Genomic DNA, 23,919 nt, shown 5'->3' on the forward strand with positions numbered 1-23,919 from the left:
GAAAACACCTCTCATCCTAAAGCGTCTGAACTGAGAGCTGTCGGGCTCTGTGCCATGGGAGGTTAAAGGGGCTGCTGCGCACGCTCATCCTTTGAAGATTATATTCGTGCGCTAATTTGTACCCCTGCCACTAAAATGCCAGCACACACATGCAGCTTCCGCAGAGGAGACCGACTGCTTCTCATTCAGTGGCTGTTGGGCAGTCCAGGTGGGTCTGTGTGGTCCTGAGACCCTGGGGTGGGATTTTCAGAGACCTCCCTCCTCCAGGTTTGTCCCCATTCACTCTAAGGCCGTGGACACTTACAGGGTATCCCCAAAAATGTATGCACGCTTCAAACGATCATAAAGTCAGTGTTTATTAACAGTGTTTATTAGCGCATTTTCAAAATTGAGAAGAATCTACAGAATTGAGTAACTGTTTTGTCAATGCCTGTTTCCAAACTGATGACTGTCTGGTCCGGCGCTGCTGATAATGCGAAGCAATGGAATTGCAAACATCAGGAATCATTTCATTTGGTATTTGTGCGCCCTCAATTCGTCAACTGTTGCCGGTTTTGTACTGTAAACTTTATCTCTTATGTATCCCCACAAAAAGTCTAGTGGATAAATTTTCTTTGTTCAAAGCTTAGTCTGGCTTCACCCATCGTTTCAAATCAGTTAGACCTGAGAAGGAGGGAAAGTTCAGTGTTATGGGTGGACCTGTTCTGGGATGCCCTCTACTGGCCGGATAAAGTCACAGTGGCTCCTGGAGCAGCTACAGGCGAGGCCGCCCATCACTAGCCTAGGGCCTGTTTCCCGGCTTTAAAACCCACATGGGGCGTTTTCCTAAAAGAGTGTGATCCCCGCAAAGCTGGATTATATAATCGTGCAGAAACGCTTACTTTCGTTGGTGTTCTACTTTTAATTCCAAAGCAATGTTAGGGGTGACACTGTTTCCAAACAAAGATAATGGGCCTATACATATAGCATGTGGCTGACAAAATATGGGCAGGAGCTTTTAACCGGAGCCAGAGAGAAGCCTGGCTCCTCACAGCAACATCTGCTCCCTCTCCACTGGAGACAAGGGCGCTGAGGCCATTTCCCAGAAAAGTTATATCCACGCTCACCTGTGGATGAGCGTCTCCTACAGACATCACACTAAGGAAGCTGAGCTCAGCTTTGTGAAGAGTGAAACCTCGCCAGGAGCAGACAATGGTGACAGTGCTGGACGTCAGCTTCTAAACATGCGCGCTGCGGCATTGCTTGGTAAATAATAACAGGTCGGAGCTTTACAAAGAGGCAGGTTGGATGAGACACATCTTCTCGACTCCGGGACCTAGAGCAAAGCCAGCACTGACTGTGGGGAGGCCACGGCCGGACAGCAGGTTTTCTGAATGGACAGGCAGTAACAGTGACAACCAGGCTCGGGCCCCATTGTTACAGGAATTGTAATTTTAAAGGGTGGGGAGGCCTAGAATTCCCTCCATGTCTATCCTGGGTCTTTCAAGCATCAATTCTTACTGAAACACATCTTTTGTTGTTAACAAAATGGTTTTATGTGATCACATTAAGCCATTAGAAGGGGTATCAACTCTGTTTCATCATAGAATCCTATTTTGAGGACTATGAGCCAATATGAGAAGTAATAATAACATCTGGGTTATATTGGTAATTTTTTTTCCGAAACAAAACGCTGGCTTTTTTTTTCGTTTCAAGGAGAGAGCTCACATTTTTCTTGAAATAAAGTAAAATATTTGAACCAATAATTTTGCCTTTTCTCAATTCCTCTCCATTTTAAAGGGAGGGCAACAATTTAATAGCAGCATCTTAAATTTGGTATCAGGAGAAATACAGCAATACCTTATCCTGGCAAATGTCCTCGGACAGGAACACGCCTTCCCTGTGGGATCCACGGAGTGTGCTGAGGGACCTACTGAAGGGCAGGTCCCACGCTGGTTTCACAGTGGTTAGAGCACCGGCCTGTACACAGATGAGGTGCAGGTTTGATCCCCAGCCTAAGTCCGGGCTCCTGAAGGAGGCAACCAATGGCTGTGTCTCACGTTGGTGTTTCTCTCCCCCGCCCCCTCCCTTCCACTCTCTCTAAATCTCTATGGAAAAAAATACCCTCTGGTGAGGATGAACAACATATCCTATATAATAAAAAGCTAATATGCAAATTGACCAAACGGCAGAAGGACCAGTCGCTATGACACACACTGACCACCAGGGGGCAGACACTCAACAAAAGAGCTAACCCCTGGTGGTCAGTGTGCTCCCACAGGGGGAACACTGCTCAGCCAGAAGCTCTGAGCCGGGCTCACAGCTGGCAAGCACAGCGGTGGTGGTGGGAGCCTCTCCCACCTCTGCGGAAGCGCTAAGGATATCTGACTGCCCTGGGGGAGTGGGCCTAAGCCAGCAGTCGGATATCCCCTGAGGGCTTCCGGACTGCAAGAGGGTACAGGCCGGGCTGACACCCCCTCCCCGAGTGCACGAATTTCATGCACCAGGCCTCTATTAGAAAAATAAAATCAGGCCCCATGATGAAGAGGGAGGGGCCCACTTGCCCAGACAGTGTCCTTGAAAAAGTAGCTATTTATTGACAATTAATGGCTTTCAAGTTAGAGGCATCTAAACTGACCTGAACATTGTCCTCTTTTTAAAATTATCTTGGTGCCCATCGCCATGTTGCACTCGAAGGCTGACCAATGAAAACATTGTGCTTTTCAAAATTCACCATTGTTATAAAATGTTATTTTCCTTAATACTATAAATGTATGAAATACAGTATACACTTACCAACACTGTTCAAATTTCATGTTTATAACTTAAAATAATCTAATGGGTTTTATAATCAAAATTATATTTAATCAAACCTATTTTCAATACAATTTATATCCCATTGAGTTAGTTTTATTTTTAAAACAGAATTGGTTCAAATTTTCTGAAATCAAGCAAGTATCTATAAACTATTTTTATCATTTTCTCTTAGCATGTCATTTAAAATCTCTGAAATAATCTTTTGCTTTAAAATAATCATGTGTTCTATGACAGTCTTCTCTATTTTGTTTAAAAATACATTTTCCTTGCCCTGGCCAGTGTTCTCAGTAGTTAGCGCATGGGCCAGAGCACTGAAGGGTCATGGGTTCGATTCCCGGTCAAGGGCATGGACCTGGGTTACAGATTCAATCCTGGCCCCAGTCTCTCACATTGATCATTGATGTCTCTCTCTCTCTCCTCTTCTTCCTCCTCCTCCTTCCCATCCACTCTCTCTAAAAATCAATGGAAAAAATATCCTCTGGTGAGGATTTTAAAAAATACATTTTCTTTGAGAACTTAGTACATTGGAAATTTATTCCAATCACTTGAATATGTGATCTATAATGGTTTGGTGTTCCCTAAATTGAAAATGGGATGCTTAAGTTTTACACAAAACAAATGTGACCTGCACTTTTAAAGAAGTATTAGCAGGATCAACAAATAATCTTAAACAGTATATATTGTTTAGATATTTCGTAGGTCTTAGTGAATTTTACATATGCTACATTTCTTATTCAGTAGCCAAACAATCCTAACTTCTATATGAATAGTATTCTCATTTACTACATGGAATGATCTCTAGCCACATGCATCTCAAATCGGTTTGGGTTGTGTTTACAAGTTTCCTCTGAAAATGTCATTGAAATCGTAAACGAAAATTTATTATTAAGTTAAGCCTAAGAGCTCATGACAGGGGCTCCTAACATCATTCTTCAAGATATTAGCTGAAGATAGCTTTACATTGTTGTAACAATGCTTTTCTGAAGTATTTTCAAGAATGAAAAGATAGAGAACATTCTTTCCTGCCCTGGAAATAAGAAAGGATCCTATCCTATATAATAAAAGCCTAATATGCTAAGTGTCCAGTCATCCGGTGACTGGTCAACTGTTCAACCAATCAAGGCCTAATATGCTAATGATATGACAAGGCCGCTCAACCGCTCACTATGATGTGCACTGACCACCAGGGGGCAGACGCTCCGACTGATAGGTTAGCTTGCTGCTGGGGTCCAGCCAAATGGAACTGAGTGAGATGGGTCGGACACGCCCTGGAGCCCTCCCGCGGTCCCTCCTCAGCTGGCCAACCTCCCGCGTCCCTCCTTGGCCTGATTGTGCAACTGTGGGATCCCTTGGCCTGGCCTGTGCCCTCTCGCAATCTGGGACCCCTCGGGGGATGTCAGAGAGCTGGTTTCAGCCCAATCCCACAGGCCACTCCCCTCAGGAGGGTGCCAGACACAGGGCTCACCCAGAGGGGCCCCACCCATACACAAATTCGTGTGCTGGGCCTCTACTGTTAAAATAAAGGAAAATGGGCCTGGCCAGTGTGGCGCCACTGGCTGAGCGTAGCCTGTGCACTGAAAGGTCACCAGGTCAGTTCCATTCTGGTCAGAGAGGCAACTAGTCAATGTCTCTCTCTCCCTCTCCCTGCCTCTCGCTCTAAAATCAATAAAAACATATTTTTTATAAAGGGAAATAGAATGCAAATCTGGTGGGTGGGTTTCTCAGTGTCTGAAACCATAGGTTAAATGGATCAGCACCTACAAATATGTTCTTTTAATGGCTCCCTGGCAATCCTGTAGTAAAGCTTGGATCAAACAGCCAGGCGGAGGTGGGCAGAACAGAGGGGAGGGAGGGAGCAGGAAAGACACCCCCACAGAGAATACACATGTGCTGCCCCCAGGCTCCCAGCAAGATGGCCTTTCCCACTTACAGAGAAGAGGCTCACGCCCACGGAATTGTTTAAAGTGACCAAACAAACTTAGATGGTGTCACCTCCCTCCCCATCCTTCCTGCAAACACTAGGAAGGCAGCAAGGCCTCTGGTTTGGAGTTGGTCAGGAATGTGGACTTTGGCGCTGGGAATGAGAAAGCCTTGGGGCAGCTGAGAAATTAGCTAAACAAAAGTCACCTTTTTATTTGCTTATTGTCAAGTCATGTCTGTAAGGAAAGCAGAACAGTCTGTCCAGCCTGGGGCTACACGCCCCCTCTGGTGCCCAGCTTTCTCTGGGTCTCCCCAGGACCCCTGGGCAAGGGCCAGGTCCTCCTCAGTCTGTCGTAGAGTCAGGGTGGCCACGTGGGGTCCACACCGCCTTGGTGTCTGAGAGGCTGGCCAAGCAGACAGCCACAGGCAACCTGGGTGCCCCTGGGGCCTGTCCCTGCCCAGATGAGTAGGTGCTCACACCTGGCAGTGGCTCCTAGTGGTGGAGGTAAGAAAGAGGGGGTCACACGGTGGGCGTGCCAGCAGGGAGGGTGGCCCGTGGTGGCATCTTGGGGACTGGTCCTGCCACCTGCAGGCTCCCAGGCACTAGCTACACGGTAAGGTGCTCGGCCTGGTTTCCTTCTACAGGAGAGAGCCAGGCAGGGCACTCCCCAAAGTGGATGGGAGTTTGGCAGCGCTGGCCCCCTGCGCAGCAGGAGAACTGAAGCCTGACCTGGCAGCCCCTGTCCCGACCCCCACGTTTGCCTAGAAGGGGTGATCCGGAGGACTTGAGATGGAGGCGATGCTGCAGCGGCCTCCCCACCACCGGGTGCTGGATGGTGGTAAAGACACCCCACCCACCACCCCCCTGATGTCCCAGATCCCTGTGACCCTGCAGGTGGCCCACAGCAAGCCTCCTGGTGCTCCAAGGGCCCAGCGCAGGGCCAGGGCCGTCCCCCACCCCCACCCCCGTCTTGTGTCCAGCCGGGTGTCCCCAAACCTAAGGCAGCTCCCTGCTTCTCAGAGGCCGGCCCTCCTGTCTTGGTGGGGACTTCTCTTCCTCCTGAGTTCTGTGACCCCACACAGGACTGGGGGGCACAGGACCCACCCACCGCTGGCAAGCCAGGCACTACACTCGCGTGCACACACACACACACACAGGCGCGCACGCGCACACACACACACACACAGGCGCGAGCACACACATATGCACACAGGCGGGAGCACTGGCTCAGGCGGTTGCTAAGGAGAGGCCTGTTACCAACGAGGCTGAGGGTGGCCTCCCTCCCTCCCTGCCTCCTCCCTCCACCTTCCTCCCTCTTCGCCCTGCGGGGGCTCCGGGCCGGGCTGGTCCCTCCCTCTCTGCACCCCCTGCCTGCGCACCACTACCTCTCTCCTCCTTCCCCACCCAGGGTACTCCAGGGCGAGGAGGGTGGCAGGGAGGGGCAGGAACCACTGCCACGCGAGTCTTTGCTCGAGGAGGTCCCTCAGAGGATGGTCCGGAGGCAGCGCTGGCGTGGGCACTGGTTGGGAATCCGGGACCCTCTGAGGAGGCCCAGCCCTGGGAGGAGGGGAGACCGCCGTGCCGGGCCGAGCAGGTTTGCAGGGTCAACAGGCCCTGTCCTGGTGCAGGGCGCAGGGAGCCGGGCCTTCCTTTCTCCCACCTCCTGGGTGTGGGAGCAGGTGCTCTAGGGTGAGGACCCCAAGGACGCTGCAGTCCCCCACTTGGACCTCCCCGGACACTTTCCCCTCGCGCTTCTCAAAGCCGAGCAAAGCGACCAGCAGGCCTTCTGCCCGGCGAGCTCGGGCCCACCAGGTCCAGGAGCTGGGCTCAGAGGCCTGTCCCGTCCACACCAACTAGAAGTGGACCTCGGCCTAGGTCTTGGCGAGGAACCTGTCCTCAGGGCGCCGTGGACTCGGCGAGCACTTGGCAGGCACTCACACGCCTCCGTGGGTGACCTGCCCCCCTACCCCCACCCCAGCCCGAACCGGAGTTTCAGGGACTCTGCTTCCAGGAGAGACGCTGCGGCAGGTCTGGGGCAGCGGCGAGTGGAAGGGAGTGGGAAGGGTAGCGGTGCAAGCTCCGCCCAGTCCGGCTGGTGGGGGGTGGGGGTGGGACTCGGGGTTTGCCCTGGAGGGGCCGAGCAGGGAGGACCGCCGGGGGTGGGGCCTAAGGAGCGACAGGTTAGGAGGGGCCACTGCCTCCAGCTGTCCTGAGCGCGGGAACAATGGGGAGGCGGTGGGAAGGGGGGCTGGGAGGAGGGCGCCAGGGTTTCCAGAAAAGGAGAAACTAAAGAGCCCTATGCAGACTGTCATCTGCATGTGATAAGGCCCCCATGCCTTTCTTTCTTCCCCTTGTTCCAGCAGCTGTGGGCCGCGCTGGGCGCATTGTGCGCACAGATGTTGGGTTCAGCTCTCCACTCTCCACTGCTCGGCGGGGGTGCCGCGCACCAGGGGTGCCCGAACCTGCGGCTGAAACCGGGCTCTAGGGTTTGGGGAGGGAAAGTGTGGGGGAAAAGACGGGGGAGCGGGAGCGCGACCTCAGGGCCAACAGGCCGCGGGACACCAATCACGGGTCGACCGGCCAGGCCGTCACCAGACTCCGGCTCGGCCTTGCGCCCCGCCCGAAGGACTCGTGGCCCGGACCGCGCGGGGCGCAGGGAGCTCGGGGAGGTTCGAAGACGAAAAGCGTGGCCCCGTCCCCCATTCTGTTCCTCCGCCCGCGGGGCCAGCGACGCGAGGAGGCTAGGACACAGATCCATCCTCCGTTTTCACCGTCGCCTCTGTCCGGCGTTTGGGGCTGTGCGCCGCAGTTCGCCTGGACCGAATGGTGGCGAGGTCCTCAGTAGTTCCCGCGACGGCAGGCGCTTTGTGCACGCAAGTGAGACTTGAAAACTTGAGTGGATTCATGGCGGGTCGGAGGACACAGAGGGCGTATACGCGCTGCATCCTGGCTGCTTCTGCTTCCATTGGGAAGGGGAGCAAAGGGCCGCCGCGGCCAAGTGGGAAACCCAACTCGAAGGAGCGGTTTGCGGCGGGCTCTTCTCAGCAAAGGGTTGGGACGCCCCCACCCCTCCCGCAGCGGAGGTCACAGCAGGGGGCGTGGGGTGAGGCCGTTCGCCCAGGCCCTTCTCCCCTTGGCGCCACCCTGAACTTGCCCAGAATGAAGTGCGACTCGAACGACGGAAGGGAGAAAGGATGGAAAGAAAGAAAAGGCGAAGGCCCCACAGCGAGCTGTACAAATGACTGACACGGCCCATGTCCATTCATAGTCTCGGGCGGGAGAGGGTGTACCGAGAGCCACGGCCCCTTAGCCAATTGCTGTCAGCAACACGTGTGTGTGGGGGGGGGGGTATCTCTATAGCAACCGGTGGCTGGGCCGCGAGCCGCGCCGCCGTCGGCCGGGTGCGCGCCGGGCAGGATATAAGGCGGGGCACGGCGGCGGCGGTGCTGGATGGAGCTGCGGGCGGCCTGTGGCCCTGCGGGGACTGTTCCGCGCCCAGACCTGGGTCGGTCCTTCCCGCGCCCCCGCCCCCGCCCCCCGCTCGTCACCCCTTGGCCAGGCCTGGGCGGAGCGCGCCGAGCTACGAGCCGTGCGGAGCTGCCAGCGCCCGCGGGCTCCGAGCCGCCGCCGCCCCCGCCGCTGCCGGAGCCTCCGCGCGCGGCACCTTTGTCTCGCCGGCCTCCCAAGAAGTTTGTGGTCAGAGGCAGGACGGCTCGCGCACCTCTGGCTCCAGCGCTGGGGCTGAGATGGCCTTGGCGATGGCACTGCCGCCTCCCGCGGCCACCGCGCCCCCGAGGCCGCTCAGCCCGAAGCACACCCCACCCTCCTCCGGCCTAGACGCCGGGCACCGGCCCCGCTGCAGGTAACCAGGAGCGCCCAGCCCAGGCGCGGGGCACCAGTGGGCTGTAGAGAGAAAGGAGAAGGGCTGGGTGGTAGTGGGAGGGAGGAGGGAGGGACCCACCGAGGGCATCGCCGGGCTCATAGGCGGCTGGGCGAAGAAGGGGAGCCTGGAAAGGTAGAAGGTGCCCATGGGGGTGGGGGGGGCAGCCTGGGCGTCAGAGCCCAGTTCAGGGCTGACTCCCACTCTCAGCAGGTTGCCTGTCAGTGGCTCTGGCTGGCAAGGGAGGGAGGTCTGCGTCGGAGGTCATTCCACTAGTGGGTCTGGGTGGGCATGCATGGTGGTCCTGTGGGTGGCAGCTCTTATTGGGCGCAAAGGTTGAGAGGGGTGAGAGCTGCGTGAGCCCCAGCGCCCCCCAGGAGACAACCGGATTAGGCTGAGGACGATGCCCCCCCCCCCCCACCACCACCAGACTTCTTTCCTCAGCCACTGGGGCACTTCAGGCCGTCAGGCCGGGGGGACGGTGAGGAGGAAGGTGGGGGGAGGGCGAGGACAGGGTGAGCAGCCAGGATGGAGAGGAGCCTCCTGCAGGCATTGCCCCCCAGACCATTTTGGGGTGCTCTTTGCCCCCCTGACTCGGCTGGGCTGCGCCTGGTGCCCTGGGGTCCCAATTGGAGGACATGGGGCGGCCGCGCAAGAAGAGATCCAGGGGCAGCGGGGTGGGAGAGTGAGCTTGCAGCCCGAGCCCCCCCCCCCCATCCCCCGCTGCGGGAGAGATGCCAGGGAGGGCTCTCCCCTCCCCTCCCCTCCCCTCCCCTCCCCTGCCCTGCCCTCCCCTCTCCTCTCTCCTCTCCTCCCCTCCCCTCCCCCCTCCCCCCAACAGAACCAGGTGAGGGCCGCGCTAGAAAGAAACTTCCCCCTGGAGCTGAGCTGTTTGAAGGAGGGACCGCTTCCTTCCCGTGGCCCTGGGCGGCTCTGGCTGTGGCCCGCGCCCGGTAGAGAGCCTGTTCCCGCGGACCCAACATCCGGCGGAATCCTGGGCAGAATCGGCTGTTAGAGTCTCCCGCCCTTTTCAGTCATCGGAGCGCTGAGCTGACGGCCTCCACGCTGGACGCTGGAGGGGGGGCGCTGTCACAGTCCCTGTGCCCACTCACCCTACCCCCTACGCACACCCAGAGGGCGAGGAGGACTCCCGCTCCCTCCCGGTCCTCGCTCCAGCCGCTGCCCCCCTGGTCCTCCCATTCGCATTCCATCGCTAAGTCCTCGGACAGCGGTCCCTACTCGCTGGGGAGCCTCCTCCCACCTGGGGTCAAGGGCAGAGCTGCCCACGCGGCCTTCGCGGAGCCAACCTTCCGTGAATTTAGACTCGAGCTGGGAGGTGACGGGGCTGTGCAGCCGGAGCTTCATCGGCTCAGAGGACGTGCCCCCACCCGGCTCGGCGCACCGCTCAGCTCTGGGGAAGGGCTGGCCCCGTTGGGGAAGGGCACGAGGAGTCAGGCCGCTGAGTGTGCAGCTGCGGGCGTCCTGGGGGAACGGGGCGTGTTGGGGTCGTGGACCCGTGCCCTGGGCCCGCTGCTTCGTGGCAGGGAGGCCCGGCTGGGGCTTTGTCCCGCTGGGAGGGAGCTGGGGCCTCGGAATCCCTCGCTGCCAAGAATACCCCGCTCCCAGCACCTTCGCCCCTTTGTGCCAGCACCGCGGTCTGCCCCTCAGACCTCTGTGGGACCCTGAGTAAGTCCTGGACGGGACTGGGAGGCGAGGGAGCCTGCGCCTGTGGCGGGGTCGGGGGGAGCCTCAAGGGCCCTGCGACCCCGGCCGCGCCCCGAGTCCCAGCGGAGCCCTGCGTGGTGGCCTCGGCAAGACCAGAATAGAGAACCCCAAACCTGGGCAGCTTCGGTGGCTGAGAGAGGACTCCTCCGAGACCACTGGTGCTGGGAGGCGCGTGTGTGCTCGGCGCAGGCCTCGGAGCCCAGACGCAGCCGGGAGCCGGGGGCCGGGCACAGAGGACTGGGCGGGTCTTCTCTGGGGCCCCTCCACTTAGGGCTCTTCTCAACTGGTCGCCTCGAGTCTCCCTGAGACCATTTGATGTTTATTCAGCTCCACTAAAAACCAGTTCACATGAGGGAGTTTCCCCTAAGGTAAATCCCTTACATCTCCCCCGATGTCGCAAAGCAGAGCACTTCCCAGCACTGATGCTGTGGGGCCGCTGGAAGAGGCAAGTAGACACTTATTATCTTTCGTATATTTACCTTTATGCCTCTGCCTCTGCCAGGGAACAGCCTCAGTAATAGGCTGTTAAACAGTGCATCCCACCTATTTCATTAAGTTTGTTTGTAAGAATAATGATTCCTTGGAGCCTTTCCTTTGGCCCAGATAGGCTTTTTCTTTTTGATACTTGAATGGCAGATTAGCAAGTACAATTTCATCCGCAGGGAACAATAGCTTTCAGTTGCACAAAGGGTTCTCCCACCCTGACTCCAGCCGCAGTGCCTCTTGCTGATAATAGCTTCTGGAAAGATTCTGTAATGCAGAGAATTAATACATGATTATTTCTGCCTGGCTTCTCTCATTTATTAGAATTCTGTGGCAAATTCCAAATTAAAAATAGTTCAGTTAACAGCTTTAAAAAATACTTTTAAAATATTTTAAGACAACCCCTCTCATATTTAAGTTGGTCATCCCCATGAGTTGATAACTTTAAAAAATTTTATTAGCTTTAAAGTAATAGTTACTATATTTTAGTAAATGTGTTTTTGTAAATTTAGCATGAAATTCCCAAATAATTCTAAGATGATTCATCTGGGAAACCAAAAACAGATTTGTTATAGCAACTCATGAGCAGAATCTAAAACTAATTTCTAAATTTTTCAAGGGCAGTGGGCTTCGAGTTATAGAAAAGTGAGAGTGCAGAGGACCAGACTAAGGCTGGGTTTGCAAAGCAGATTCCTTAGAAATGAAGCAAAAGGAACATTCTATGATATTAGAAGTTTAATGTTAATGAAACTGAATGCCTGTGTCCATATGCTTTTATACAACTGTGTTTCAGAACCAAAATCAGTTACTTAGGTATAAACTGCTCTTGTTAGCTGGTTACCACAGCCTTGGGGAAATGCTGCATTTTGCTACCTGTCGACAAATATTTATTACCATAAAGTTTCCTATTAATGTGGCTCCCTCAGTTCTCACAGCAAGTTTGGATATAGAGTGTTCTTTTTTAGTCTCACTTCTTTTCTTTTAAACTTACCACACAGACAGCTAAAACTATTTTTTGAAGATATTTTGCCATAGTTGCTCAGAAGATAATGTGAGGGAAGCTCGTGTACCTTTGCTTCTGAGCACAAATCAAAATAGTTTAACTAGGTCAGGACAGTATCTGTAGATCCTAATCTTTAAGAGCAACTGCTCGAATGGTCTTTCTGGTCACATCTGTTTGAATCACAGCTTTTGCAGTACTTTATATTCTAAATTCAAGGAGCTGCAGGGGGAGATGGTCAAGTGGGAGAAGTAAGCAGATTGTGCCTCTGATGTAAAGTTGACTTAATTATTCCCGATTCTTTTAGATGCTATACTTTTCCTGCACCTGGAAATTAGCATTAGTGCTTGTCTACGTGTCTCCTCCACCCAGGGGCCCTAGACCCCGGGCCGTGCATTTCTCCTTGGGTCTTGCTCCTTCCTCCTGACCCTGCTCCAAACTCCCAGTGAAGCCAGCTGTCTCTGTACAGGAGCCACTCCACTTTTAAAAGACGCCCGACTGTAAATGTCAAAGTCATAAATATTTAAACATTATTTTCTTTCAATTTCAAGTCAAGACTGGCAAGATGCCTCTAATTAGTTGTGGGCACTCTGCAGGGCTCAGCACAGGGCATGATTGCAGGGAGCACCTGCCTTTCAAGTAGCTCAGCCTTGGGGAACAGGGGCCCATGAGGGGGCCTGGGACCCCCACATCACACCTGGACAGGAGTGTGGATCAATCTCAGTGACGCTGTTAGCAGACTCATTTCTTTCTCCTCAAGCTCCTGGTTAGTAGGAGTTTGAAGTGGTTTTTTTTTAACTCCATGAAAAGAAATAAATAATCGTAAAGTTATTGAAACTCAATCACTATGCCAAGGAGGGATTCACACTCTTCAATTAAAAAAACGAATTTCTGTAAATTTTTGTTTCTTCCTGGGTTCTTAAGAACTGACTTGCAGCCAACAGTACTTCCCTCCTGACCCTGGGCACAGCACTAGGTAGGACATTGGAACCACTGGGGGAACCCAGGGTAACTCTTTTGGTTCCCCCTGACTCGCCCGCAGACCACCCAGTGCAACAGAAGGTTCCCAGCCAGGCCGGGGTCCTGCCACTCGGGTCAGACAGGTGGGACCCGCAGGCCCCTGCTGTCCCTCACCAGCGGCGCCCATTGTCACCAACTGGTCCCATGGAGACCCCATGTCCAAAGTCTCCAGCCTAGCTACCCCTCCCCCGGTGCAGGAGGGGCTCTTTGCTGGTGGGCTGCTGTAGGCAAAGGGGGGCTCCGCCCAGCTGGGGCCCATTGTCACCCTGTCTCTTCCCGCTCAGGCACTGGCAGCGGGGAGCCGGGATACCACAGAAAAAGTACTCCAGGGGTGGGGGTCTCGCGTCCTCCCGCCGCCCTCCCTTCTCCTCCGAGCCACTCCGCTGGCCGCGGGGCCGGGCAGCAGGGAGGCGGGAGGGCGGCGGGAGCGCCCTGGGCTCTGGAGCCGTCGCTCTTCTTGACATTTTTCTTTGACCTTTGAGTAAATTCCAGGCGCTCCTGAGGGGCGGCGGCTGGCCCAGTAAGCTCTCTGCTCGCCCCGCGCAGCGCGGCCACGGTGACGGCGGCTTCCCACGACCAGGACCCGCCACGAGGACCGGGGCGCCCGCCGGCGGCTCCGCGCTCATGGCGGCTCAGTCGGGGCCGAGTGACAGAGGGACAGCACCTGTGCCCTCCCGGCCTCGGTCCCCGCGTGGGCCGGGTGCACAGCGATTCATCTGCCCACACCTGAAGCCGCACGTCCCCGTCCCCTCATCGCGCGCCTGGGCACCTCGCGTCGCGGGGCGGGAAGGTTCGGGGAGTCCTGGTTCCCGGCGCAGCCAGCCGCTCGGCTCACGGGTCCTCCGACGCCTGGGCGGGACCCCAGGTGCAACCGCGGGGACCCCCAGTCGCGTGCGCAGGGACTCGGTGGGTGAGGAACACGGCGCCCCCTCGCCGGTCGCGCGCCTCCTTTGTTGCGATTCGGCTCTGTCTGCCCAGGCCGGGTCCCACTGGGGGCTGCGAGGGTGGGAACCGCCCCCCACCGGGTGTCATTCGGACCTCCCTCCTGGGGGGCGGTAAGGTCCCACCCAAGCCCCGTCCCCGGTCCCCGGTCCTCACCCCTGACCTGCCCGGAGCCTCCGGGCGCGTCCCCGTCCAGGGCGGGTACCCGCAACCCCCGGCCCAAGCGCCCGAGCGCCAGTGGCGGCCCGGGGGAGGGAGCTCCTGTAACACGCCACCCACGGGCCACGACCCCCAGAGCCACCTCCCGGCATCGGCTACCGGCTCCTCGCGGTGCTGGTTGCGCCCCTCGAGGAGTGGGGGTGTCCGGGGGAAGTGGGGAGGAGTGCAGGGAGCCTTTGGGGTGGGCCCCATTGACTTATTCTTGGCCGCAGCTGCGCGGTTGGCGCGGGCAGGATAGGAAAGGGTCTCCTCCCGCGCTCCCTCCTCCAGAGGCGGCTGCTGGGGACCAGCCGCGCAGCCCCCTCCCGCCGCCTGGAGCCTCCCGTCCTCCGCCGCTTCCAGGCAAGAGAATCCGGCGTCTTTTCTCGTTTAACCGCGTTTTCATTGACTCGGTCCCGGCTCGGCTAATCCGCAGCGGAGGCTAATCCGAGCGGGCGTGGGTTACGGGATGGACCGGCCTGACCTGGAGGCCCGCGTCGGAGCCGGAGCCGGGAGGAGGCACGGGGGCCGAGGTGCAGGGAGCAGACTCACTCACGGAGGAGCAGGAACAGGCGCTGGCTCCTGGGGGCAATGCCTGTGGTTCCCCAGGAGTGAGGGTGGCCTACTGTCACCTGCAGCTCCCGGGAGGGGTGAGGACATCCCCTCCAGCTTCCTGCGGCGCCTCCTGGCGCTGCTGTTGAGGGGCGCCAGGCCAGGTCTGCTTGGAGACCAGTGGAATATACGGAAAGGACCCTCCCCCCACCCCCAGAAAACAATGAGAGCTGGATGGCCTTCGGCTCCCACCCGATCCCCGGTCCCCAGTCCTCACCCCTGACCTACCCGGAGCCTCAGGGCGTTTCCCCGTCCAGGGCCAGTGGCGGCCAGGGGGAGGGAGCTCCTGTAACACCCGCCCATGGGCCACAACCCCCAGAGCCACCCGGGAGGGCCCGACCAGAGTGAGCTCCTGGCCACTGTCCCAAAGGCCCGCGTCCCCGCCCCTCGAGGGAAGGCCTGCAGAGACCAGTGTGGGCGACACCAGTGAGGGTGCCTGGAGGCCGGCCAGGTCCAGGCGCCGCGGGGCAGAACACCCAGCACAGCCCCAGGAAACCTGAGGCCAAGCCGCTGGCTGCAGGCGCAGGCCCCCCACTTCCGCGCTGCTCCCGGGGCAGCAGGCTGCAGGCTGGGGAAGGGATGCGGCCGCCCCCATTGTCCTTCCACCCCAACAAGCGGGGTGCACTCTGGGAGGCTGTATCCCCAGCCACCTGTTCAAAAGAAGGGGCGTCCTGATTTACCCAAGGCACCAAATACTGTGTTTTGTTAAATCTGAAAAATTGCCCCGAGAAGGAACAAACCCGCCTCTGACTCCCCTCCAGCACACCGCAGCCATCCGTCTGCTGCTCTGAGGGGCGCCGCCCCCTCCTGGTGTTTTAAAGCGCGAGCTTTACCTTTGAAGCTGGGTGGAAAGGGAGGTGTTTGGGGGGCGCTTCCTTAGGGACTAACAGGCTTCTCTCCTGTTCCACAGAAAAGCAAGCTCAAGCTCCCACCTCGCCCCGCAGAGCAGGAGGACTCGGCCAAGTTCCTGGTGCTCACGCTGCTGTCCATTGCTGCCATCCTGGGCGTCCTGCTGGCCTCAGGGGTCATCTATTGCCTGCGCCACGACTCTCACCGCCGGCTCAGGGAGAAGCTCTGGGGCCTGGCGGGCGACCAGGGCCCCGACGCCACCGCAGCCTACCAGGTAAAGGGCCTCCTGCCCAGCGCTGCCCCCTCCTCTGTGAACAGACAGATCACACACATGGCCTCACTCACCCCCCCCCCACCACACACACACACACCCGCCAGCATTTCTCATTCCTAGGCGCCTTTCTGAGGACAGTTTGACACTTCTTAGCATTTTGGTAAATACCTCGAAACCTCGGCTGTCACGCTCTGCATTCATGCACGCTTATTCTTGGATAGTCTCGCGTTAGCCGGGAAAGTGGGATGCTCATTAGAAACGTGGAAAAAAGCACAATACATGAAACATGGTTCATCTGGTACCTTTCTCCATTTGGCCACTGTTAATGAGAAATGTCAGAATTGCAAGATAGATTGGTTGTGTGGGTGTTTGAAGATGTCCCCTACGTCACGGACTTCCTGGGTGTTTTGTATGAAAAGATCCTTGACCTGTTCAGTCGGCACCTCTGCTCTGATTTGGATAAAGTGGGATCTAATGGTGAAAATGGCAAGTAAACGACACTGTCTCCATGGGGACCGTCTGCAGTGTGTGCTGGGGATGAGGACACATCGGACGCCAGTGAGGATGCAAGGAAGGCAGGTGCAGACCGCACTGGACCTACACAAATTCACAGACATTCCAGAAACCGTATTGTGTCCACGGCCACACTCAATCATGTCCTGTGAGGAACTGAGCCTCCGGGCTGAGCAGCAGTGCAAGCCCAGAATATAGACAAGTTAGGGCATCTGATTTCTTTTAACATAAAATATCATTTCACTCCAACTGTATTCCCCACTTGGGACAGTAACTTACTTAATCATCATTTAAACGTCTAATCAGGATATACTTGGTAAAGATTTTCTCCCATTTGGAGTAGCCTGCGTTTTCTCTAATCACATGATTATGACGTGTAATATGCCTTATAAACAACACGACCTATTTTACAACCCTGTGTGTTAGTTATTATTCTCCTATCATCAGAGTCACATGGGAAACACTCCCAACCCCTGTCCTTCAAGGCCCCTCCGAGCCCCTCTGAGTGCCTGGGCCCCTCCCAGTGCAGAGTGGCTGGAGCCATAAAATTTCTAGGCTGAGAAGCCAGGAGGTGGCTTTTTCCCATTTCAAGACTCTTGGTACTGTCTGAATGGAGAACCCTCTGTTTTTCTGGAGGGGTCACAGGCTGGTCACCTCTGTCTTATAATGAAATGGCGACTCAGATGTGTGGGTGGGGCGCTTCCGTCACCTGTGCAGCTCTGCTTGAAAAGCAAAAGAAAAATCACGTTTGAAGGAGCCTGGCAAAAGCTGTCACATAAACTGAGAGTTTACCAGAGAGTCTGTGGAGGCAGAGCATCCGTGGAGGACACAGCTCCTCTGGGCCTCCTGCTTGGACATAAATAAATGATCACACGGCGCTCTTCCATGGGAGAGCGTGCGAGCAGCCATTAGAGAGCCTGGCGTCTTTTGATACACTTTGAAATTCAAATATAAAATATTGATAGAATGGAAAGCTTGGACTCGCATGCAGAAAAGGCTAATTTTGACCAAAATGCAGGTTGAAAATGCCTACTTAGAACTGAGTTTGTGATAATTTAAAAAAATTGTCCCAGTGACAGCCCTAATTAATAGTGTCTGTGATTAAAATCAGGCCCTTCCAGCAGGAAAAGTGTTTGAATTTCTCGGAGTGACCTTTCCGCTCTTCTCTGGGGCAGGGTGGTTGATATTGATTCTATAATGAGCCTGGTTTGTTTAATAAGAACAGACAATAAATGAAATGTGTGCATTTCTTCAATCCAGATTAATAAAAAAAAATTTTTTCCTTTAGAAATATGATCTAGGAAAATTTAGAGATGAAGCTATTGTAAAGGTGTTTCTGGTGGCTGAGGGTTGAAATCACTACAAAATCCCTTTCAGGGAACCACCCTGATAGAACATGAGGTCCCCCAGCGACATGGACTGTTTACTGGAGAACAGACCAGGGTCGGGCTGTGATGCTGTTTTGGTTGCTTGGCAGAGCAGGATTGGCAAATGAGGCTAGAGATTTCATGATTTCGGCTCTAAACTTATCTGAGTCATGTATTAAGAACTCACATAGTGTATGGTCAACCCCAAACAACACAGGAGTTGGGGCACCCATGCTGTAAAAAAATCCACATATTACTTTTGACTCCCCCAAAACTTCAGTCATCCTTCAGTACCCACAGGGGATTGGTTCCAGCCCCACCCCCAACACCAATATCCACAGATGCTCAAGTCCTTTATATAAAACTAGAGGCCCAGTGCACAAAATTTGTGCACTCGGGGGGGGGGGAGTCCCTAAGCCCAGTCTGCGCCCTCTCATAGTCCGGGAGTCCTCAGGGTGTGTCCGACTGATGGCTTAGGAGTGGGCCTAAGCCATCAGTCAGACATCCTTAGTGCTGCCACCACTGCCATTGTGCTCGCCAGCCATGAGCCTGGCTTCTCTCTGAGTGGCGCTCCCCCTGTGGGAGTGCACTGACCACCAGGGGGCAGCTCCCATGTTGAGCATCTGCCCCCTGGTGGTCAATGCACGTCATAGTGACCAGTCGTTCCACCATTCAGTCAATTTGCCTTTTATTATGTACTAGGGGCCCAGTGCACAAAATTTGTGCACTGGAGGGGGAGGGTCCCCTCAGCCCAGCCTGCCCCCTCTCACATACTGGGAGCCCTCAGGGGATGTCCTACTGATGGCTTAGGCCCGCTCCCCATGGGGAGCGGGCCTAAGCCGCAGTCTGGCCTCCCTTTGTGGGAGGTGACTGAGCTAATCAGAGGAAGGCACCAGCCCCATCACCCCACTGCTGCAGCCACTGCCAGTCACCGCAGCCACCAAGATATTTTCATCAACACAGACTCTAGTCCCTTCACCATGAAAAAATGACAACTTACTTTAGGCATTTTCAAGATGTGTCTTTCATAGGATATGACATTTCTTTCTTTCTTTTTTTTTAACCTCACCTGAGGATATGTTTCCATTGATTTTTAGAGAATGTGGAAGAGAAAGGGAAAGACAGAGAGAAACATCAAAGTGAGAGGAACAGTTTGATTGGTTGCCTCCTGCATGAGCCCTGACCTGGGCCACAGCCAGGGAGGAGCCTGTAACCTAGGTACATGCCCTTTATCAGAATCGAACCCGGACCCTGCGGTTGGCAAACCTAGGCATTACCCACTAAGCCAAACCACCTAGGGCAGGATATGACATTTCTTAGCCCTCCAGCAGTGGACCTTCGTTTTTTTCTCCAGGAGTGTGGTGGAAAAGCCCTAGATCACCTTTTTGGATTCTTATACCCAAGTTACTAAGAATATTACCAGTGGCATACAGGGAGCTTAGCCAATGAGTGGTCAGAAAAGGTGTTTCCTCTGTAGTTCACACCTATCTCCTCCGATCTCCAGCTCCACCCCTGCCAAGGCCTAAAGCCTCCAGCCCTGGGCGGGGGACCCCCAGCCTGCTCCAATTGCCCGGCTACAGCCCCGGCCAAGGCCGCAAGCCTCTGGCCCAGGCTCCAGCCCTGGGCAGGGAGCCCCAGCTCGCTCCAATCGCCTGGCTCTGCCCTCCTGCCAAGGCAGGCAAGGGCAGGCGAAAAGCTTGGCTTCCTCCATTGCCGGGGAAACCCAAGCCTCCCTCCTGCTCTCTGTGGCTGCAGCCATCTTGGTTGGGTTTATTTGCATATTCGCTCCTGATTGGTTGGTGGACGTGGCTTGTGGGCATGGTTTGTGGTTGTGGCGGAGGTACGGTCAATTTGCATATTACTCTTTTATTAGTGTAGATAGATTAGAGGCCCAATGCATGAAATTCGTGCAAGAGTAAGCCTTCCGTCCCCCGGCTGCTGGCACCGGCTTCCCTCTCGCACCCAGGACCCAGGCTTCCCTCACAGCCCTGGCTTTGTCCAGAAGGAGTCTGGTCTAATTAGCATATTATGCTTTTATTATATAGATGATGGCCTAAAACAGTCAGCCCTCCGAATCCACAGATTCACAAACTTGAATCAAAAATACTGTTTTGGCCCTGGCTGGGCGGCTCAGTTGGTTAGATACACCAAGATTGTGGGTCCAATCCCTGCTCAGAGCACATACAAGATTCCACCAATGAATGCATAAATAAGTGGAACAACAAATCAATGTTTCTCTCTCTCTAAAAGCAATCAATAAAAAAAAAATTTTTAATACTATTTCCTGCCCTGGCCAGGTGGCTCAGTTGGTTGAAGTGTCATCCTGTACACCAAAATGTTGCAGGTTCGATTCCCAGTCAGGACACATGCGTAAGTTTCAGGTTTGATCTTTGGTTGTGGTGGGTATGGGATACAACTGATCAATATTTGTCTCTCTCTAAAATCAAAGATATCCTCAGGTGAGGATTTTTAAAATGCTGTTTTCTATCCATGTTTACGTGGACCCAAGCAGTTCAGATCGAGTTTTTCAAGGGCCGGTGGTAGAGTCCACGCATGGAGGGGTTTGCATGTGCCGGGAGCATGTGTTCATCAGGATCCATGACTCGTGGGGTTCTGCCGCTGCATTGAGACCCCATCAAGTTTCAAGATGTGTCTGAGAAGTTTTAAAAAAAATATTGCAAACCTAAAACAATAATTTCAGGAAAAAATATCTTATTGCCTCAATGCTTTTTTTTTTTTTTTTAACAGTCACTGAATGTGGATTCTTATTTTCCTTGCAAGATCAAAAGGTTCTTTAAAATCCTTTAGCCACCAGTGAAATGATCAGACAGGAGAGAAACTTTAGATAGGAGTCTTGTCATCAAAAATAAATACAGCTGCATGGAGGTGCTCAGGATCTGAACCAAACTAAAAACGGGAAGGCAGGTTAGCAACCCTCCCACCAAGGCTGCTCCGTGGGCTGAGGGAGGGCGAGCAGGAGGCCTGGCCATGCCTTCTCAGTGCAGGAAGCCGGGTGGGTCGGGTCAGATCTGCTTCTGGTGACATGCAGCACTCCGCAGTGACACTGGAGCTGAGTCTGAGGGCGGGGCGGGACCTGCTGCTGCAGCTCCTTCATTCTGTTGAGGGCACTGCCAATGCGGAACCACTCGATCTGGCTCGTTGCAGGCATGGTTCAGGAGGATGGCTGCCTGGGTCCCGCTGGGGTGCTTGATGATGCATTTCAGGGGCTTGCCAGGGGCAAAGTCCTTCAGGCCCTGATGGTCACCTGGTCCATGGGGTGAATCTTGTTGTAGTCGGCTAGGTCAGCGAAGGTGAGGGGCAGCAGGCCCTGCTTCTTCAGGTTGGTTTCGTGGATCCTGACAAAGCTCTTGATGATGATGGCCCGACCTGTGAGGTGGCGGGGCTCCAGTGCCGCATGCTCCTGGCTTGAGCCCTCGCCATAGTTCCAATCACCACCCACCGGATGCCATGTTTCTTAGTAGCGGGCAGTGTGAGGGACTGGACCAACCTCCTGGGTGACGGCACTGCACACAGTTGGCCTTGCCATTTTCAATGTTGATGGCACCAATGAGCACGTTGTTGGAGATGTTGTCCAGGTGCCCATGGAACTTGAGCCAGGGGCCGGCAGCTGCGATGTGGTCAGTGGTACACTTCCCTTTGACCTTGATAAGGATTTGAAGGTCCTTCAGGTCTTTGTCATTCCATTTGTCACAAGGCTCAAGGAGCTGCAGACGCTGGCTGGTGGGGCTCACGTCTACCCGCTGCCCACTGCCATCCTTGGGAGGGTGCTGGTAGGTGTCCTGCTCATGGTCAAAGTCGAAATTCATGTGGGGAAGCTCATCCGCATCTGGAGCCTCCAGCTTGAACTTCTTGCCATCCTTGCCTGTCAGGAAGTCAGTCTCTGGGTTGAACTTGAGGGTGCCAGCAATGGCCAGGGCTGTGACAATCTCTGGGGATGTGACGAAGGCATGGGTCTCGGGGTTCACATCATTGCGACCTGTGAAGTTCCTGTTGTAAAAGATGACGATTGTGTTCTTCTCCCCCTTCTTGATGTCCTTTCTGTCCCACTGGCCAATGCAGGGGCCACAGGCATTGGCCAGAACAATGCCGCCCACATCCCTCAGGACCTGTGCAGAGCTGTCCCACTCAGTGGTAGCGGGGATCTGCTCAGAGCCGGGTGTGATGGTGAACTGGGACTTGTACTTGAGTCTGTGAGCCAGCGCCTGTTTAGCCACAGCTGCTCAACGTCTTATATCCTCATAGCTGAAGTTGCTGCAGCTGCCGATCAGAGCCACTCTGATGTCCACAGGCTAGCCTTCCTTCTCAGCCACAGCACCCACTTATGCCACAGAGTGAGCCAGTCAGGGGTGAAGGGCCCATTGATGAGTGGCTTCAGCTCATTAAGGTTAATTTCAATCACTTGGTTGTAATGGCAGCCAGGGTCAGGTACCAGGTGACCCTTGAACTCCTCAGCCAGGTTGGCAATGTCCATCCGGCCTGTCTTATTCAGGTAAGTCTTCATTCTGTGGTTGTAAGGAAACACTGAAGTGTGGCCCTGATTTCTGCCCCCATGTTGCAGATGGTCACCATGCCAGGTCCTTGTTACTCCACAGTAGCGCCCATGCCACCTTTCACTGTGAGGATTCCTGCCTCCTTTAAAGGTCACATCTTTGGGTGAGGTCCAACCAGAGAGTGAGCCCGTCAGTTTCACACGAATCACCTTGGGGCACTTCAGCTCCCAGGGAATCCCAGCCATGACATCCACTGCATCAGCACCCTGACTCCAATGCCGATGGCCCCCAGGCCACCGCCACTGGGGGTATGGGATCAGTGCCAATCAGAAGAGCCCCAGGATATGCATAGTCTTCCAGAATGATCTGGTGAATGATTCCAGAGCCAGGCCGCCAGAAGCCCACGCCATACTTGGCACCTGCAGTTGCCAGGAAATTATACACTTCCCGGTTTATGTCCTTGGCCCGAAGAAGGTCTTTCTCATCCCTGACCTGGGCCTTGATCAGATGGTCGCAGTGGATGGTGGATGGCACGGCCACCTTGGGCAGCCCACTGTTGATGAACTGCATCATGGCCATCTGGGCCGTGGTGTCCTGCCTGTCCACACGGTCCGCCCGCAGCCACAGGTACGTCTTGCCCTGCTCAATCTCCTGATTGGCTGGGTCACGCAGGTGTCCATACACAAGCTTCTCGGAGAGGGTCAGAGGCCGGTTCAGGCGTTTGCGAACAATGTCGATGTTCTTCTCTAGCAGGTCATGGTGGATGTAATCATTGGGTACAAGTGGCTCATGGCCACCTTGGCCTGTTGGCACAGGACTGAGGCCACATGGTACTGCCGCACACCCAGGGCTTTCTGCAGCCGGGTCACCAGGAGGCTGTAAGGCGCCATGTTGTGCACTGACCAAGATGAGGTGGCGTCTCAATGCTTTATTTTTAAATCACTGAACTTCTGCGCTGTGCTAATGCTAGAATACAAATGAGGTTATGGATGAAACTCATCGTCTCTCTTGTCACTGGGTCGGTCCCAGGGAGAATGGAACAGGTTAATATTCTGCTTTATTTCACGGGGTGTGATGGAGTCACTCAATACATTTTACAAAGTTTCTGAAAGAGAAAAAGATGATGGTGTTGGTTAGGTTAGAAGTCAGTGCCCTAAGAATGACAGAATGGCAGTTAGTATCGGAACATGAAGTGATTTTTGTTGTTGTTTATCCTCACCCGAGGATATGATATTTTTTAGAGAGAGAGAGACGTTGATTGGTTGCCTCCCACATGCACCCCAGGTACGTGCCCTTGACCAGGAATCAAACCTGAGACCCTCTGGTGCACTGGCCGGCACTCTAACCACTGAGCAACCAGCCAGGTACCAAGATTTTTTAAAGGAAAGAGCCAGTGTCCTTCTGCAGGACGGGATGCACAGGCCTCCAAGTGAGGGCAAGGGCTGTTCCTGAGGAAGGCACCTGACCTCTGACCTCTGTGTGGATGGCCCCTTCTTCCTGGAAAGTCGGGGGACCCACGTGTCCCCACAGAGCGCAGTGGCAGCACCACCACAAACACTTCCCAGGGCAGCCCTCACGCTGCCTTCCGGAAGCATCCGTCCCCCTCCTCCTAGGATCCGTCCCGTGGTCATGGGCAATGTGTACAGAACCCGTGTGCTTGTGGGCCTGCTCCCGTGTGACCCATGCACTTGGCTTAAAAGTGTTTCAAAGCTGTGAGCCAGCTGTCCCTCGACCTGCGGGAACCCACTGACACGTGGGTCTTTTGCAGTAGATATGCCTACAGTCGCCCATGCCCCAGGTTTCACATCTGCTGATTCAACCAGCCCTG

General features: G+C 55.0%; 1 protein-coding gene and 1 pseudogene across 2 annotated transcripts in view; one reads left to right on the plus strand and one right to left on the minus strand.

Moving 5' to 3' along the window:
- PTPRN2 (protein tyrosine phosphatase receptor type N2) overlaps nucleotides 1-23,919 on the plus strand; it is a 458,587-nt gene that overhangs the window by 350,970 nt on the left and 83,698 nt on the right. Inside the window, exon 13 of the mRNA XM_080665141.1 lies at nucleotides 15,488-15,700. Within this exon, the coding sequence (XP_080521267.1) occupies nucleotides 15,488-15,700 (213 nt within the window). The remainder of the gene's footprint in view (nucleotides 1-15,487; nucleotides 15,701-23,919) is intronic.
- LOC308245943 (aconitate hydratase, mitochondrial-like) lies at nucleotides 20,604-23,002 on the minus strand (annotated as a pseudogene). The gene is made up of 2 exons: nucleotides 20,675-23,002; nucleotides 20,604-20,615 (listed from the first exon to the last, which is right to left on the minus strand). The product of its transcript is annotated as an aconitate hydratase, mitochondrial-like (transcript).

Source organism: Plecotus auritus (genome assembly GCF_963455305.1).
Source record: "Plecotus auritus genome assembly, chromosome: 4".
Lineage (NCBI taxonomy): Eukaryota > Metazoa > Chordata > Mammalia > Chiroptera > Vespertilionidae > Plecotus > Plecotus auritus.